Genomic DNA, 17,857 nt, shown 5'->3' on the forward strand with positions numbered 1-17,857 from the left:
TGTAGCTTGATTTGGTTTTTGGCAATTGTGAATTAAGCTGCTACAGATACTCACGTATAAGTTTTTATGTGAACATAAGTTTTCATTGTTCTAGTGTCAATACCTACAAATGGAATTCCGGGGTCATATGGTAAATCTGTGTTTAACAACTTTGAGGAGCTATAATTTGTCTTTTTGTTCTCTCCACAGTGTCTTTCACAGAGGAAAGGCCTTTTTAACTTGGATGAAGTTACAGTTTCTCAACCTATTCTTTTTTGATATCATGTCTTAAGAGTTTGTTGCCCTAACATGGGTCACAAAAATTTCCTTCTGTGTTTCCTTTTAAAAGTTTTGTAGTGTTACCTTTGACTTTGAGATCTGTGATGCCTTTTGAGTTAATTTTTGTGTAACTTTTAAGGTTTGAGGTTCATTTTTTTTTTTTTTTGCATATGAATTCCAGTTCCAACACCACTTATTGAAAGTACTATCCTTTCTCTGTTGAACTGCCTTTGCACCTTGGTCAAAATCGCTGGGCTGTATTTGTGTCCTCTATTTCCAGACTCCCTGTATTGTCCCCCTGATCCGTGTGTCTGTCCCATGACCTGTGCCACACCGTCTTATTCCTCTAGCTCTAGAGTAGATCTTACCTGTTTTCAAAATTGTTTTGGTTCATTTGTTTTGCCATATAGCATTTAGAACCTGCTTGTCTAAATCCACAAAAAATTCATGGTGGTATTTTTATTGGAATTGAGTCAGATTTGTAGATCAGTTTGGGGAAAATTAACATCTTGACTATATTGAGTCTTTCAGTCCAGGAACATAGTATATCCCCATTTGTTTAGATTGTCTTTGATTGCTTTCACCAGCACTTTTACTTTCTAGCATATAGATCTGCACATGATTTGTTAGATTTATACCTAAATATTTTACTATAAATAGTATTTTTTAAAAAATTCAGTTTGTAACTGTTTACTATCAATATAGAGATAAATTGGTTTTTTATATATTAACCTTAAATCATATGATATTGTTAAACTCATGGTTTTATAAATTTTTTGTAGATTCCTCACAATTTTTTACATAGACAATTATGCTGTCTATGATGGGAATAGTTTTGCTTTTTCCTTTCTGATCTATATGTCTTTTTTAAATTTCATAAACCCTGTCTTGTTCCCAATCTCAGAGGGAAAGTATTCAGCCTGTCACCATTAAGTATGATATGAGCTGTAGGTTTTTCATAAATGTCATTTATCAGCTGGAGGAGATTCCTTCTATTGCTGGGTTGCTGAGAGTTTTCTGTTATGGATGGATACTGAATTTTATCAAAAATATCAGAAATATTTTTTGATTCAATTGACATTATTTTTTTTTTAAAGATTATTGATTTGAGAGGAGGATGGTGAGAGGGGCAGAGGGAGAGAATCGCAAGCAGAGTCCCCACTGAGTGCAGAGCCTGATGCCAGGCTCAATCCCACATCCCTGAGATGATGACCTGAGCTGAAATCAAGAGTCAGATGCTCAACTGACTGAGCCACCCAAGTGGCCCACCAGTTGATACCATTATGTGAATTTTCTTGTTCAGACCATTAATATGGTAGATTAATTACATTTACATTAAATACCTTTATTGGTTTTTTTGTACTGAACCAATCTTGTTATTATTTTTAATATATTATATGTAATATAATATGTATAAAAATATATAAATATATATAAATTAAATATATAAAATAATATATATATAAATATAATTATTTTTAATATATTACTTTATGAAATACAGCAATGTTTATATATCTTAAACATATATATATGTTTATATATATGTAATATATCTCAAAATAGTTTTGTTCAGGATTTTTGCATCTAGGTTCATCAGGGACGTTGGTCTGTAGTTTTCTTGTAGTATTTTTTTCTAGTGATTCTGGTCTCGTAAAAGAAAGAAAGGAAAGATAGAAAGAGAAGGGGAGGGTGGAAGGAGGGAGGGAGGAAATAAATTATTTCCCCACTTGCTTGGGTTCAGGCCACAGGTTCTGACCTGCCTCTTTTAAACTGTGGTTCCAGTGTCAGCTCAATTTTCAAAGTCTTTGATACAACGTTTAAGGTCAGATTTACACATAAACAGCTCAGGGATGGCCCCAGAAGTCTTTTTTTTTTAAATAAGATTTTTATGTATTTATTTGATGGAGAGAGACACAGGGAGAGAGGGGACACAAGCAGGGGGGAGTGGGAGAGGGAGAAGCAGGCTTCCCGCTGAGCAGGGAGCCCGATGCGGGGCTCGATCCCCGGACCCTGGGATCATGACCTGAGCTTCCAAAGGCAGACACCTAATGACTGAGCCACCCAGGCGCCCCGACCCCAGAAGTTCTTAAATAATATTTTGCACTTGCTTTGCCAGGCTCTTCATTTTCCCTGACCTCCCGAATACTTTCTAGTTCCCTGGGGCTTTCCTTTTTGGTCATCCAGCTAAAAGCTGGGGCTCGGTCGCCTCACTTTGCTATGTATTTTCTGTGACTGTTGCCATGTCTGGGGCCAAGCCAAGAGAAGACAGCACGTGCCCAGGGGACATGTGTCCATCACATGGGATTGCCGTCTACCGAGGAGAACTGTACCTATTTGTACCTTGTACAAACATTAAAAAGAACAAAGTAAAGCCAATATGTACATTCTTTATTGTGTTTTTTCAATGTTTTAATTGAAAGGAAGTGACAGAACCGCTTTGGGACCCGAAAGGAAGGAGTAGAGCAACTGGAGAGCAATAAAATCTTGGGCTTTACCCTGTCGACTCCCTTAGTCTGGCCCTGCTGGGGCCATAGCCCCACTGATTGGAGAGCAAGGTTCCCTTCCCCAGAGCTGTAGGAGACCACCAGCCCCTGTTGCCACTAATGTCGCTACTAGGAGACCCCTTTCCCACTGCTCAAGTCGGCGCTAGAGGATTGCCCTGGAGCTGTCTCTGCACCTGATACCCCCTTCCAGGTTTGGGGCTACCTGAGCTCCGGCTGGGGAATACCAGAGGACAGATGGTCAGCTAATTACCAGTTGAGTTGAACTTCCAATTCTGATCTTCTTCCCCAATCCACCTGCCACCGTGTACTTCTTAAAGTCTTCCAATACCTGCTCCATTCATGCTGTCCATGGCACACAGTAGCACTGAGATGGGGTGGAGGATGTCTACCCCATCTTACCCAGAACCAGAGCTCCTTCCACTTCTCTCCAGATGCTTGCTACTATAGAGCAGTGACCAAAGCCACTTAGAATTAATGAATTAACAGAAGTTACCAAAAAGTGTGGCACAATACTGGAGAAGGAGAAATGAGAGAAACATAATGACCCCTTACCTTTAATAATGTTGTTTGTGAAATGTTATATAATGGGAACTATTACCTTCTTTTATACTACTACTTATAGTCACTAAGGAATTTGAACCTATAAGAATCAATCCTTCTGATGACTTTTTGCCTCCTCTGCCTTCCATCATTAATTTTAACCAGAAACAAATAGAAGCAAAGGGTATTTTTAAATTAGTAGGTAGATACTGCTTTTTATAAATACCATCATCATTTTTCCTCAACCAGACTTGATTCTGATATTATTTAAAGTGTGTTCATTTGGGGGCTCAGTCGGTTAAGTGTCTGACTCTTGGTTTCGGCTCAGGTCATGATCTCAGGGTTGTGAGATCAAGCGCCACATCGGGCTCCGTGCTGGGCATGGAGTCCGCTTGGGATTCTCTCTCTTCCTCTCCCTCTCTCTCTGCCCCTCCCTGCCTCTCTCTCCCTCCCTAAAAAAATAAGAATGAAAAAAGTTTTCATTTCTACCTTAAATTTGAAATATAGTTTAAATATTTATAACAATTAAAATTATAGTATGCCCTATGTGCAAAAGCCAGTCTGAGTTCTCATATAGTCCAGACAAATTTTCTCTTTTTCCTGGAAACAGGGACCTGCTCTCTAACCTTCTAGCTTATGCTTTCCCCTTTCTCTCACGTCCCATCCCCCTTTCTTGCCTAGAATGTGCTTTATGTATGAGATCCAGAAAATTTAGGGCAAGATTTTTAAATTCCTTCTGAAACAGGAGATTAAAGGAGAGAGAGAGAGACCATTTTAGAATAAATGAAAGTGAATTTAGACTCTACCTGGGACTTTTCTTCTCTATGGTATTTGTTTTACAATGGTGCGCACCTACGTATTATATGAACACTGACAATGGAATTTCTCTACTACCTGGTTGGAAAATTACAGTATGATTTGGGAAACATCAAAGGGCTGGGGTAGGGTCTGTCACTAAGAATATACTACATTGTTCCACCTTTCCAGAAAATTCTGACCATGATTCCCACTGAAGAAGAGAAGCAGAAGATCCAGGAGGCGCAGCTGGCCAACCCTGATGTGCCACTGGGCAGTGCTGAGCAGTTCCTCCTCACGCTCTCCTCCATCAGCGAGCTCTCGGCTCGGCTCCACCTCTGGGCATTCAAAATGGATTATGAAACAACAGAAAAGGTATACGCTTAAGAAGGGAGTTAGCCAGCCCTCTCTCCCAGTGTTGAGAAAGTCAGTTTTGTATTGGTGAAGGGAGTGAGGTATCATTCTTGAGTGAGGGTTTGAAGGGCAAGTTGATTATGATGAGGTTGTGTCTGCACTGAGTGATTGGCGGCCTGGCAGTGAGGCATTTTTCTCCAGTGGCAGCCTGGAGAAAGCCTCAGACACTTGCTTCAGGGTACCAGATGACTGGTTAAAAAAAATTTTAATTTTCTATGTAAACTCATTGTAAAAATTTGGAAAACATAGAAATGCACAATATAGAAAGTGACTTATAATCCTTCCACCTGATGACAGTCACCTAAACTGCCATTGTCTGTGGCAGTTAGCCTGGCAGAGTCACTTTGAGAATCTCTATAGGAAGTTGAGGATGAGCTACTCTAAGAGATTGAGAGGAGAATAGAAGGAAAGGAACCTTAACAGTGAAGGCATGGGAAGATTCATCTGAGTAAGAAGTAGAAGGAGCAGGTGTCTTCTGGACTGGGGAAATGGGAGTATTTTTACAGGCTGAGCAGAAGGAACCAGTAGGGAGGAAAGAGATGGAAGGTGAGCTGGAATGAGCTTAATTGAGAGGAAGTGCCCAAAGGAGACAGATTCAAAGCATAGGAGAGCCTGTAAGGTCTCCATCCTCTGGCAAAGGAGGCAGCAGGGTTTTATTCTGAGGACCAGATAGGTGGCAGTGCGTGTAGGGGCATCAGGAGGGAACCATGGTGTTTGAATTCATTCAGAAATCAAGTGAGGATGAAGAGATATAGGACTGCTGAGGTGATTTGGTGTGACGTAGTCTCAAAACCAGCGTGAAAGTCTGAGAGAGCGGCAGTTACGAAGGCAGTGGCAGTAATGAGGATGACAGTCTTCTAGAAAGTAACCAGGGCTAAGAAGTGCCAGCCACAGAGTGCCCAGAGGGGAGGTTAGGAAACCTGAAGTGTCCAGGGACAGTGAGGGACAGTTTCTGGAGTCATCTGCCTAGAAGGAGAAAGAGAAGAGGAAGACCATGGTCCAGATGCAGAAGATACATGCAAAGGAAGTAGAGAGAGGGGAGGGTGGTCTAAGGGTCCTGCCTGAGCTTGGCAGATGGGCAGGAACAGGGGGAGACTTGTCACCCCAGCACAGGTAGCCACACATACCCATTTGGTCTCCACTGAGGAGAGTTTGAGGACTAGACTTCCCCGCTGCCTTTTGGCACTTTTCCATACTTAGCAGCATGGGCCCATCATATGGGACTGCCTTATACCAAGGAGAACTTCACTTGGTTACCTTGTACAAAAGTTAAAAAGAACAAAGTAAAGCCAAAATGTGCATTCTTTATCATCACCTTGCAACTTTTTTTAATTGAAAGGAAGTGGCAGAACCACTTTTGGATCTGAAGGAAGGAATAGACCAACTGGAGAACAATAAAACCTTGGGCTTTATCCTGTCTACTCTCTTAGCCATTGGGAACTTTCTAAATGGAACTAATGTAAGTGTTTTATATCCCTTATTCTCCTGCCTCCTTTGTCACAAAATCCCTGCCCTTCATTAGCTGAGGGAGGTTGTACCTCTGGTCCTCCAAAGCACAAATGAAGCAACTTTTGTATTTTCTTGCTGGAAAATCTAGAAGGAATTTTGTCCTTCACTTATCAGGGCCTATTTATTTGAGTCTGTATCTTGCTATTAAATAAGAAAATTTAGAAAAATAAGCATCCTGTTCCTTATGTGGCTTGGCTACTCTCAAAACTGACGTTGGAGAGAATTTCTCCCATCTCCCTCCCCCATTTTTTCCTGAACTTATCGCTCAAATATTTGTACTTATGCACATTATAAACCAACTTAAAAAAAAAATTGGCCTGTCTTTGGTCAAGAGGTAGGAAAGTAGAGGGCAAAGAGAGAAAGAAGTTGTAGATACCCAGATGGCAGAAACCCAGCCCTACAGCTCCCTGATTTAGGGGTAGAGGCCTGGGACAGCTTGTGGCTGATGGCTGTGGTGGAAAAGGGCTGGAGGCGCATTTCATGCTCTGTTGTAGCTGGTCCCTATGTGATCAGCTAAGGGTGATGGAACATGTGGCCTGAGAAGCTCCAGTCACAGAGGAATGAAATATTAGGCTACCCCAACAGGGCATTGATTCTAGCCCTTTGTGCCTTTCTGAGAGCCTGTGTAAAACTTGTTTTTGTCTTTTATTTAATGTTCACCAAACAGGCCAAAGCGTTTGAGTTAAGCTACCTCGAGAAGGTTCCAGAAGTCAAAGACACCGTGCACAAGCAGTCACTTCTCCACCACGTGTGCACCATGGTGGTGGAAAACTTCCCAGACAGCTCTGATCTGTACTCTGAGATCGGGGCTGTCACCAGGTCAGCCAAGGTACGTCCATGGGTGCAGAGGAGGGGGCCATGCCTTTCCCTCAGATGTTGGATCTTTGTCAGTCAGCTCTGAGGAACATAGGCTCTATTAAGTAAAAACGTCCAAGTGCTGCTTGCAACCCTTGCTCTAGATTTTGTGGATATGACTTGTCTGATGCCTTTTCTAACGGGCTTTTAAGATCCTTTTCCCACCTCTGGTTCTCCATCAGCTTCTTCCCTACTGAGCTATGTGAGGCAGGTCCGCCATCCCGGTCCTAAGCCCTGCATCCGCCGTGGAGCAGTGTTACTCAGCAGGCCTGGATTCTCCCGAGCATGAAAACTTCTCCACTTGCCTTGGGTGGGCAAAAATGTCACAACGATGCAATTTGGCTCCTCCTCAGACTTCCATAGGACCCTGCAGTGAGGCGTGGAGCCAGGAGAGAAGAGGGCACCTGGCCTTCTGCTCCCTCACGGATTGGCTGGCTATTCCTATCTTACACAGAGGGAACAGTTTTATAGGGCTGTAAACAGTATATAGCTTTGGCCCCTCGGCTGCAAACTCTTAAATTGGGTACACACTTAAGATCTTCATGAACTTGTGGTTTATTAGAAAAGAGACCATTGCAGTAGCTGGACTCCCAGCTGCCCCCACTTGCAGGAGCATCACTGAGGCTGAACAACCCCCGAGGAATCCCCAACTCAGCACAGCTGGACAATGTGAGGGTCTCGGGAGCAACAGGAAACGCATGGGGAAGGGCTGAATAGGGCAACAGGAGTCAGGTCAGTGTGTGGGAAACTTCTGGAAACCCAGCCTGGGCAGGCTGAGGAGCTGAAAGCAGATGACCTTTAGTTCTGGGACACTCTGGACCCTAGTATAAGAAGAGGAGAGAGGGTGGTGGGCAGTGGGGAAGGGCCCCCTGAAATCTCCCTCACGGAACTCTCTCTTGCCGCCTTCTCCCACAAAACTGACTTGTGGGGCCCCAGGGGCTGGGACCCTCCTTCATCTGCCTCAGGAGCAACAGGCCGGCAGCTGCCAAGTACAGCAAGCAGGGGGCCCTGGGCCGGCCTGAGAGTGGGCCTGCCTTGTGGCAGAAGGAGGCATGGCCAGCGATCCCCCAGCTCCAACAGCTGACCACAGGCTTCTGAGAACACAGACTCCTTTACTTCACAGGCACCCTTCCTGTGTTTACTCCGTGCCAGGCCCTGTTCTGAAGTCTTTACAAATATCGCATCTGTGTCCTGACCAAGACCAAAAGCCCTTCTGCGTGTGGCAGCTGGGGGTCCTCCAGCAGCTGCTCTGACACCCGCCGTGAGCACCTTCTCAGAAGGCAGTTTGTTAGGAATACCTCTGTTTGAGACGGAGTCTGCTACATATCTGCAGTCATATTTGTCCTGTTTCCAGGCCCACACAGAACAAATCAGTTCCTTAGTTGTATGTGGTCCTTTGTTCTTTCCCAGGGCTGCCTTCTAGGTGGAGCCTGCTTGGAACAAAAGCAGCCTGGCCTAGGAGTTCTGACACCAGGCTGGCCCCCAGTGACTGCCCCAGCGGCCCCCCACCCCACCCCAGTATCAGGCCTTTCCCAAAGGGTGTTCAGTTTTTAATTAAGTAATAACAAACTAACTTATCCTTATGCAAAGATTGGCTACACAAGCCAAAAGTGCAGGTCGATTTTACCTATTAACGGTGGTAGTTGCTAAAGATGACTGTTGATCCAGCTCCCTGTGACTTGCAAGAGGCCATCTACCACTTCTCAGTCTTTACTCCCAAAGCCTTTTGGGGTATTGAGGGGTCCTTCTGTGTAGACAGGCACAAAATAAGCCTCAGGAAACCTCAGCCCTACTTGCATTCTCTCCATCCCCTGGTGTGTCGCCCGTGGGGCCTCAGCACTGCGGCCCCCAAGGGGCAGGCTGCTCTGGCATCTGCAGGGTAGGCATGTCCCTGAGCTGTCCCACAGTGTCCCAGTCTGACTTGATAAGGTTTGACTCTGCTTCAGAGCACAGCTCATGGGGCTTCCTACACACGAAAGTGGCCCGTGTGTGGGTCAGTCATCAGGAGAGGTCTTCCTGGCAAGCACTTCCTTCTCAAAGGAGGCGGCCAGGCCAGTGCTGTCTCTGGGGTGGAATTTTTTAGGGGCAAATCTAGGCTTACAGCATGCTGGTTGAGAACTTAGACTCTGGAGCCAGAGAGATTTGGGTTCAGATCCCAGTTCCACTACTAAGAGCTGTGTGGTCTCTCACAAGCTACTTCACCTCTCCTGTGCATCCGCTTGTCTCCTCCCAAGTGGAGCTAGTAACAGAACCTGAGATCAGGGGATAATTGTGAAGACTCAGGTGGCCTGGGCCCATGGCCTCTGGCTGGACAGGCAGCCAGATGAGACAGCCTTCCAACCCTGTCCAGAGAAGCTACATTAAGCTCAACCCTCAAATTGCAGCTCATCAAGAGCTCCCCCACCTGGCTTCTGTTGGCAGTCGGCTACTTTCTCCTGCCCCCACCTTAAGGGCTCACGGTGGACTCTTCCTCGGAAAACCGTCTCTTACTCGGCGTCCGCTGGCTGATCTACCCGCTGCCGCGCCGGGCAAGCTTCACCACGTTAGACTGCACGGGCCTGCTCGGGGCCTGTCTGAGCGGAACGGAGGTTATTTTATTGTGTATCAGGGAGCTGCCAGATGCAAATGAAGACAGATCCAGGGAGCTAGGATTAGACATATTACAACTGGCTTGAAATCTCCTAGATATAGTAGTTGTCAGTCCCAGGTCATCCGGATCCTTTTCTAGACTTACTCTTTGAAATGTTTAGCGCTTTTCTAACTCTACATTTTTTTTTCCTTCTTGGCTGAACACCTGATTTTTTTTCTCAGCTCCACTATATCCTAGGAAAGTGAAGCTTTTTCTACTCTGGACCCAGAATTCCTTTGGTTTCAGGCAAATTATTTTTCCCAAAGTCCCATGAATCCCCTGCTTACCTGAATCCCAGGGGTCCGCCTAAACTTGCCTTCTGTTTTTGGCTCTTCAGCACCCAAGAAACCCAGGACTTGCCCTGTCTTGCCTGGTCCCCAGGGCATCCGTTGTGCTCAGCTTGGCATCATCCCATCTGGTGATAGATCTTCTGACCTTCGTTGACTTGATCTCCTCCATTGTCTCGTGGAGGGCAGGACCACTGCAGCAAACGCCCTGGGCACGCCCATCCAGGCTCACATCCCCTGACCTCTGTCATCTAAGCAATGGCGCCTCACCTCCATGCATTTGCTTTCTCCCTCTGACCTTGATTTGCCCAGCGTTCACCTTCTCCCGCCAACTCCCACTCTGCATCTACTTCTGTGCCCTCAGTCTCCTCCCTAAAGCTCACCTATTTATCTGTTTCTGCCTCCCTCCCCCCACCACCCGCTTTCTGAGTTTCTTTCCCCTGTCCCACAGCCCTGACGAACTCTTTGATTCACATAATTTCTAGTCTAGAAATTCAGTAAAAGCATCACTTTAGAAAGCCTCATTTCAGGCTACCTCAGTTAATCCAGACTGTTTCCACTTCCCTGAAGAGCACAGTGGGAGCTGTGTCACATCTGTTCTTTGCACACATGGCTTACATCTGCCAGCAAGACCTCTCTCTCTCTCTCTCTCTCTTTTTCTCTCTCTCTCACACACACACACACAGACACACACGCATGCATACCTGTGGGTTCTGTACATCCTCAGCGTTTGGTCTGTACACCTGTCTATACAATGAGCCTCCTTGAGAACAGCAACTTAGTCTCATTCAACATCTGTCTTTGCATTCTCAGTGCCTGCTATAGGAACTGACATACACCAGTTTCTCCCTGGGTGTGGGTCAAATGAATGAATGGGTGGAGAAATAAAATTTGTCACACCGTGTAAAAGAGATCACTGTGAAGAGACGCCGTCTGCCCCTGAGCCGGCCCCACCATATTAGAACCATCCCTGTATGACGGGTGTGTTCCTATAACCCTAAGTGAAAAATCATCTCTGAAGAACAAGAGTGCTCTGAAAAATTTTATGAGACATCTGCTCAGTTCATCTTGTACTGGTTCCTTGATATCATGTTTTAATTTACGGTTCCCAAAGACTTTCCTAAGATTTCTTTCCAAATTGGGGGTGGGGGAGTGATATTTGCATTGGGTTCATTGGGGGGAATAGCTTTATCACTAAATAATCTGATGTCAAGATAATGACAAATACACACATGTGGATGATTTTTAAGCCATAAATATATTTGTATTTCAAGATGCCAATTTGGTTTTGATGATTGTTTCTCCCGGAGGCAGTTGAGTTTCCTGGTTCAGGTTGGTGTCCGCTTGTTTCAGTGCATTTGCCATCATTCTCCCTCTGATTTTCAGGTTGACTTTGATCAACTTCAGGATAATTTATGTCAGATGGAGAGAAGATGCAAAGCTTCATGGGATCACCTCAAGGCAATTGCAAAACATGAAATGAAACCAGTTTTAAAACAGCGAATGTCAGAGTTCCTAAAAGACTGTGCAGAGCGAATTATAATTTTAAAGATTGTCCATCGAAGAATAATTAACAGGTAAGTGGATGAAGGAACTAATGGCAACACCTATACAATGGCACGTTAAAAATATTCTACAAGCCAAGATCTGAAGGTTAAGTTTACAAAAGTTGTACTGTAAGTTCTGTGTACATAGAAAATACACCTTTGCCCATGTTTGTTTCATGGGTATTTTTCTTACACACACACCCCAATAATGTAATACCATTGAATTTTGAGGTTGGAAGGAATCTCAGAGGTAATGTGATCCAAAAATCCCATTTGATCCGGAATTGCCTCTCTAAGCTCTCTGACAAGTTGTATCTCTGCATCTGCTTAAACAGTTTTGCGTGCATACAGCACGTGTCCTAGCAAGGCAGCTTGACTTGTTAGAAAAGCTCCTTTATATAATCTACAGTGCTCCTTCCAGAACCTTCCACTTAACTGATTCTCTGAGGCTGCTGTGCAGCAGCCTGCCTAAATGAGGCCTGGGCCCCCAATGTGTGCCACCTCTGGACCAGCTGCCCTTAGAGTCCCAGGATCCAAGAGGACCCTGGGAGACATGCAGGGCTGTATGAGGCCTTGCTTGCCAGCAAGGAGGCTAGCTGGGGTCTAGGAGCTGGCTGGGGTCTGCTCCATAGCAGTCCAGGGCTGGCTCGCCTGTAAGCAGTGGCAACACCGGGACAAGAACCTGGGTTTTCTGACTTCCTGGGCCAGGCCGTTTCTGACCACGTACCACCAGAGTATCTTTGCGGTATTACAGGGTATGGTTGTAGGTCCCCTGGCCTGGCCTTTGGGGTTCGAATGCTCTGTTCCGGGCCTTACTGAGTAGGTGTGCAGGTCTCCAGACCTGCAGGCCGTAGTCCACCTGGAGCAGGTGCTCTGGTGACAGGCCTTCTGAAACAGGCCTCATCGAGGTTCTGTGAAGGGAGCCCTCCCCTTGGGGCCTTTCCCAGGGACCTGCCCCCCTCAGGTACATTCCCAGGCCAGTGTCTAAGCACTTGATTATTTTTTTAAACAGAGGGGCGGTATTTTCATTTATCCCTGTCTGTTTTGTATTTTTTTATTAACTTTTTATCTCTCTCCTTGCCTCCCACCCTCCTTTAACCTTCTTTTTTCTTTCCTTCCCTCACCCTCCTTGAACCCCTACAACCTAATTGTCTTGTCTGCCTCCGAGCTTTTACCCACCTTGTGCCATTTGCTGTTTTAGTAACTGTATACCTCCTGGGTCTCGATCCAGACTGTTGTAGGGCGGAGAAGGCGGTGGTAGTCTTTAAATGTTAGCCAGGACAAGAATAAGGAACAGAATCTTCCCTCCAGGTCGACGACTGTCCATTACTCAGTACTTCTGGAATTCAATCGTGAACCCCTCTCGCTGCCCTCCACCTTGACCCCACAGGGCCCCCTGGAGTGGAGGGACTTATCAGAGGTTTGGTTAGATTTCTTAGTGAAATCAAAGTACGCTATGCTCTTAACATGTTTAAAAAGTGGAGGCAGGGAATGTGAGCTGCTTTGGCCCTCCGTGCTTTGTATGATACGAGCAATTTCCAACTTAAAACCGCTCAAGTAAACAAATAGTTTCCACTTGGAATGTCCTGAAACTGGAGCAATTTTCTGAAAGTCTTGTAAAGCTGTTAGGCCTGATCACATTAGCCATTTTGTCCCTGACAGGTGAAAACTCATTTTGGTGTTACAGCTATTCCTTAAGCTATAGGCTCGTGTGTGTATGTGTGTGTGTGTATAAGATGCATATAATGTTTGCTCTGATTGTCCCATTCTCCCTGGTAAGCTGGTCACCCAAATGATGGTTGCTCTTGCATGACCTAGATCCCTGTCTCCTCGCTGGTGCCTGTCCCACTGGGGATGACCAGCACGAGCTAGGAATCATGGGCAGTATAAAGGGCCATGGGCTAAAGTGTGGGTCCAGGTAGTGGCCAAGCCAAAGCACCTAAACCAGAAAACCCTGGCTTCAAATGAAGTTGGTAGCAGGAACGCGATATGTAGAAGTGATGAAAGTAGGAATATCTTGTTGAAATGGCCATGGGGGCCTGAGAGCCCCAGAGGCTCTGCTTCCTCTTCCCCTCCCCAACTACCAGCAGTTCCCAGGAACATCGCCTGTGACCGCTCTGATCTAACACGTTCCCCTTACACACTGGGCAACTGAGACCCAGAGAGGAGTAAAACCCTAGCTGAGGTGGATACGGGTGGAATCCTTTGGGGCATGCAGACCAGCCTAGATAGAAGACTTCAGATTAGAAAGCTGGAAATAGCTAGGCCTTCGTCTTTTTTCCTCACCTGCAAGTGTAAGAGTTATATTTTTATCTGTGTAATTAGAAATCCATTTAAGAGGGCACTTTTTGAAAGAAGCAGTTGTCCCACAGACACTACTCAAAGGTTCTCAGCGTGTGAAGGTTATCTGGCTCCTGGGGACGAACGCAAACCTTCACAGGTTGCAAGAGTTGCAGATCTGTTCTCATGCCACTCACACGTGCAGAGAGAATAACTTTTGCTTGCTTCACTGTTCAGTCCAGCTGCTTCATGACCCACTGCCTGGTGGGGTAGCAGTCTGCTGACCTAGTCGATAACGTAAACAGCTAAACTTTGAGTCTCCTGGGTTCGACTTCAAGAGTTCGACCCGCCCCTGCTACCCTCTCAGAGTTGGCCTTGGGGAAGAACAGTGATTTCCAGAGCTCAGTGGTGAAGAAGGGGATAGGTTCCCGGATGGAGCCGTCTGGAACCTCACGAGCCTCCCATGTGGACAGGCCAGGCTGGCCTCTGCTGGCACCCCCTGCTGTGATTGGCAGCTGAAGGGACAAGTCGTCAGGTCTCCCCTCTCCCTGCTCCACTCATCACCTCAGAGCCTCAGGCTCTCTGCTCACACCCTCTGTGTTCCCTAGGGCCCACTGTATACCGCGCAGGATCCCGTGAGGCCCGACGAGTCTGGCCAGACCCTCCTGCTTCCTCATCTAACCACGCTGCTCTTTGCACTCTGCCAGGGGTGCTCTGTTTGGGCCTGGAACCCCCTATCTTGCACAGGGACCCCCTGGTGGGACAGAAATCCTTCTTGGCCTCAGCACTTCTTAGCCTCTCAACAAACCTCTCTCCACTCCAGGGCCTCCTTGGAGAGAGATGAGAACCCACATCTAGCCACCCACCTTCCTGTCTGGCCCTCCCTTAGTTATTCCACTGGATCTCCACTGGGTAAAGGGGCAGATAAAAGAACCTAGACAATCCTCTTTAGGTAAAACTCAGCTTTCAAAACCGTAGCATGACTAAGAACATCTCGTTCTGCATGCCTGAACATGCATACTCCCCTTTCCTTTCACGCTGCAACCCCCCAGCAGCCTCGTCCCACCCCGCGGCTGAACAGGTGTGCTCACTCGCTCCCGTAGACTCGTGGGGCCATTACGCACAGGGTGGTAGGCACTGGCACACACGGGCCAGTGCAGGAAGGCCTCCGGAGAACTCCGCAAGGGGCTGGCACTCCAGGGGGAGAGATGGGGAGACAGGTGACACCCACACTGGCTTCCTGGTACCCCAAATTCCACCCCTCTCCTTCTTGGGCCGGACCCCATAATCATTGGCACACTTGGGGAAAAGAGTGGATGATGGAACAGAGCGAAGAGACTGATTGATTGTCCCCTGGATTTTTCTTGCATACGCTATCCTGTGCTAACATATCATAGATCATAGATCCTATATCCCCTCTATAATGTCAGGTAGTAACTTTTTAGGAACTGCCAGACTTTTCCATAGCAGCTGAACCATTTTATGTTCCTACCTGCTGCTGTATAAGGGCTCCAATTTCTCCCCATCCTCACCAACACTTGTTACTGTCTGTGGTTTTGATTTGCATTCCCCTAATGACTAGTGATATGAAGCAAATTTTCATGCACTTATTGGCTATTTGTGTATCTTTTTTGGAGAAATGCCTATTCACATCCTTTGTCCATATTTTCTTTGTCTTTTTAGTGTTGGGTTGTAAGATTTCTTTATATATTCTGGATACAAATCTCTTATCAGATGTATGATTTGCAAATTCTCCCCCATTCCATGGGTTGTTTTTTCAGTCTTGGTGGTGGTCTTTGGAAACACTAAAGTGTTGAATTTTGATCAAGTCGAGTTTATCTATTTTTTTCTTTGGTTGCTGATGGTTTTGGTGTCACATGTAAGAAGGAAATCATTGATTAATCCAAAGTCATGAAGCTTACAGTCTGTGTTCCTCTAAGAGCTTTATAGTTCTAGCTAAATTTTCTGACTTTAAACAGCACTTTTTTCGGCCCCTTTATTTATAAGTTGTATGTTTTACTTTATTATTCTTCACATAAAGAATAAGCCCATTTCCCTCACTTGAAAAAAAAAAAGAAAAGAAACCCCTATTCAAACTGTACAAATTAGATGATCAAAAACAAAAGTAGTTGTCCACAAATAGTGGGATCATTTATAGAAGACTGTTTGGTCTACATACAAATGTCCCTCTGTCTCCTAGTATCTTCTTTCTCATTTCCTGATAACTAGAAATGGTGTACATGTTTGCTTATTTAATTTCCTTTACAAAATGTTTAAGTCAATAAAATCCAATAATTTTTAATTTATAAAGTTAAATAGCTGAAATTTATTTTGCGCTGCTGTGTGGTGTTTCCTAATAAAATTAAGATTGTATGTGGGGCGCCTGGGTGGCTCAGTCTGTTAAGCATCTGACTCTTGATTTTAGCTCAGGTCATGATCTTAGAGTCATGAGACTGAGCCCCGCGTTGAGCTCCACACCAGGTGTGGAGCCTGCATAGGACTGTAGGATTCTCTCTCTCCCTTTCCCTCTGCCCCTCCTCCCTCCCCCCACTCATTTGTGCACACTCTCAAAAAAAAAAATTGTATGTAATATAAGAAAATATTTCAGAATATTTACTCACAGAAAACTTAATCAGCATTTTTACAAACCATCAGTTAACAACTCATATGATTGTGTTTATTCCAATAGTCATTAAAGCATGTTCTCAAGAATTGCTAAGCTATGTTTCTTTATTCCGTATTCAATTCTTACATAACCTAGAAACTTGTGCAGTATTTTCTTTAAGATAATGCTTTATCCTTTTTCTTACAAAAGCTTTGCACATACATTTTAGAAAAACATTAGAACACTTATAAGCAAAAAGAAAACAGTAACTAATCTCCTAAAATCCTACCACCTAGACATCTTCCATCAGTGAGAAAGTGAGTTGAACCTGACTTCTGGTTGAATTTTTTGCTCAAGAAGACTCTATAACCCCAGAGCCCCAGGAATGAAGAACAATGCTTGCCTGATTGGTTTCGTGCTGAAAGTTTTTAGGCAGCTGGCTTTTGTTCCTTAGAGCCAAAGTCATCACCACTCTTGGGTTTTTCATTGCAGGTTCCATTCCTTTTTGCTCTTTATGGGTCACCCACCTTATGCAATTCGGGAAGTGAACATAAACAAGTTCTGCAGGATCATTAGTGAATTTGCACTGGAGTATCGTACCACCAGGGAAAGGGTTTTGCAGCAGAAACAGAAACGGGCCAACCACAGAGAGAGAAATAAGACCAGAGGGAAGATGATCACCGACGTAAGTTCCGTGAACTCCATCTCTTTGTGTCATTTATGGTGAAAGTAGATCGACCCCCACAGTTTAGGGGCTGTGCTTTTTTTTTTTTTTTGACTGGAAAAAAATGCCATCTTTTAAAAAGTGCTCTTAAACTCTTCCTCTCCTATTACAGTGAAAATCTGCTATATGACAGACGTGGGGCAAATACATGTAAATGAAGGGTGTGTGGCTAGTGGAGGAATTTTGACCCATGTTGGGGTGTTGTAGGATGTGGTGTCATTAAAGGCTTGATTCCATTTTCAAACTCTGGGATGTGCATTTTTGCAGAAGAAAAAAAATATAGAAGATAACTCCACTTATCCTAGGGAGACAGATAAACTGATTTGGGAATTGATTCAGGATTTTAATCGTTATAACAGTGCTATACAACCCGTCAGTTGACGCATCGACCACCCATTTGAGGCATCTGAATTGAGAAATAACGGATGTGGTGGCTCAGAGACATAACCTGAGGGGTTCTTGGCAGTCCCTTAGGTCAGAGAATATTTAGGTGGGGAGAGATCCGCAGAACAGTGAATCCAACTGGAGTTCCCTACAGCCCCTTGGGGGTGGGGGTGGAGGGCTGCACGCTTGTATGCTTCCCCTGCTCCTGGGCTCCCTTCTCCCACCTCAGCCCCAAACTCTGCAGGCCACAGGTGCCATGGGCATTCAGACACGAGACGCTCTGTCAATGGAGGGGAAAGGGATGTGTGAAGATGCCAGAGACAAAGACCTACTATGCAGGTGCCTCTTTCTGGTGGGTCTTTATGAAACTTAACCCATCTGTATATGGATCTGAGAAGTACACTGGCTCTCAGTGATTTGGAGAATGGGATGGGTAAATGTCCAAGTGATAGAGAGTGCCATCATCCTGAGGGTTGCAAGCCTCAACTGAGCTCAAGTCAGGCAGATTTCTTTGGAGAGGAAT

The 17,857-nt window shown here is 45.3% G+C and overlaps 1 protein-coding gene across 4 annotated transcripts in view; it reads left to right on the top strand.

The window, feature by feature from the left end:
• The window catches only part of FHOD3 (formin homology 2 domain containing 3), a 450,944-nt gene that overhangs the window by 408,575 nt on the left and 24,512 nt on the right, over positions 1–17,857 (top strand). For all 4 annotated transcript variants that reach the window (XM_027576518.2, XM_027576519.2, XM_027576520.2 and 1 more), the window contains 5 exons: positions 4,293–4,475; positions 5,854–5,973; positions 6,691–6,852; positions 11,181–11,371; positions 16,719–16,911. In XM_027576518.2, the coding sequence (XP_027432319.1) occupies positions 4,293–4,475; positions 5,854–5,973; positions 6,691–6,852; positions 11,181–11,371; positions 16,719–16,911 (849 nt within the window). The remainder of the gene's footprint in view (positions 1–4,292; positions 4,476–5,853; positions 5,974–6,690; positions 6,853–11,180; positions 11,372–16,718; positions 16,912–17,857) is intronic.

The sequence above is a fragment of the Zalophus californianus genome, chromosome 14 (genome assembly GCF_009762305.2).
Source record: "Zalophus californianus isolate mZalCal1 chromosome 14, mZalCal1.pri.v2, whole genome shotgun sequence".
NCBI classification, from domain to species: Eukaryota; Metazoa; Chordata; class Mammalia; order Carnivora; family Otariidae; genus Zalophus; species Zalophus californianus.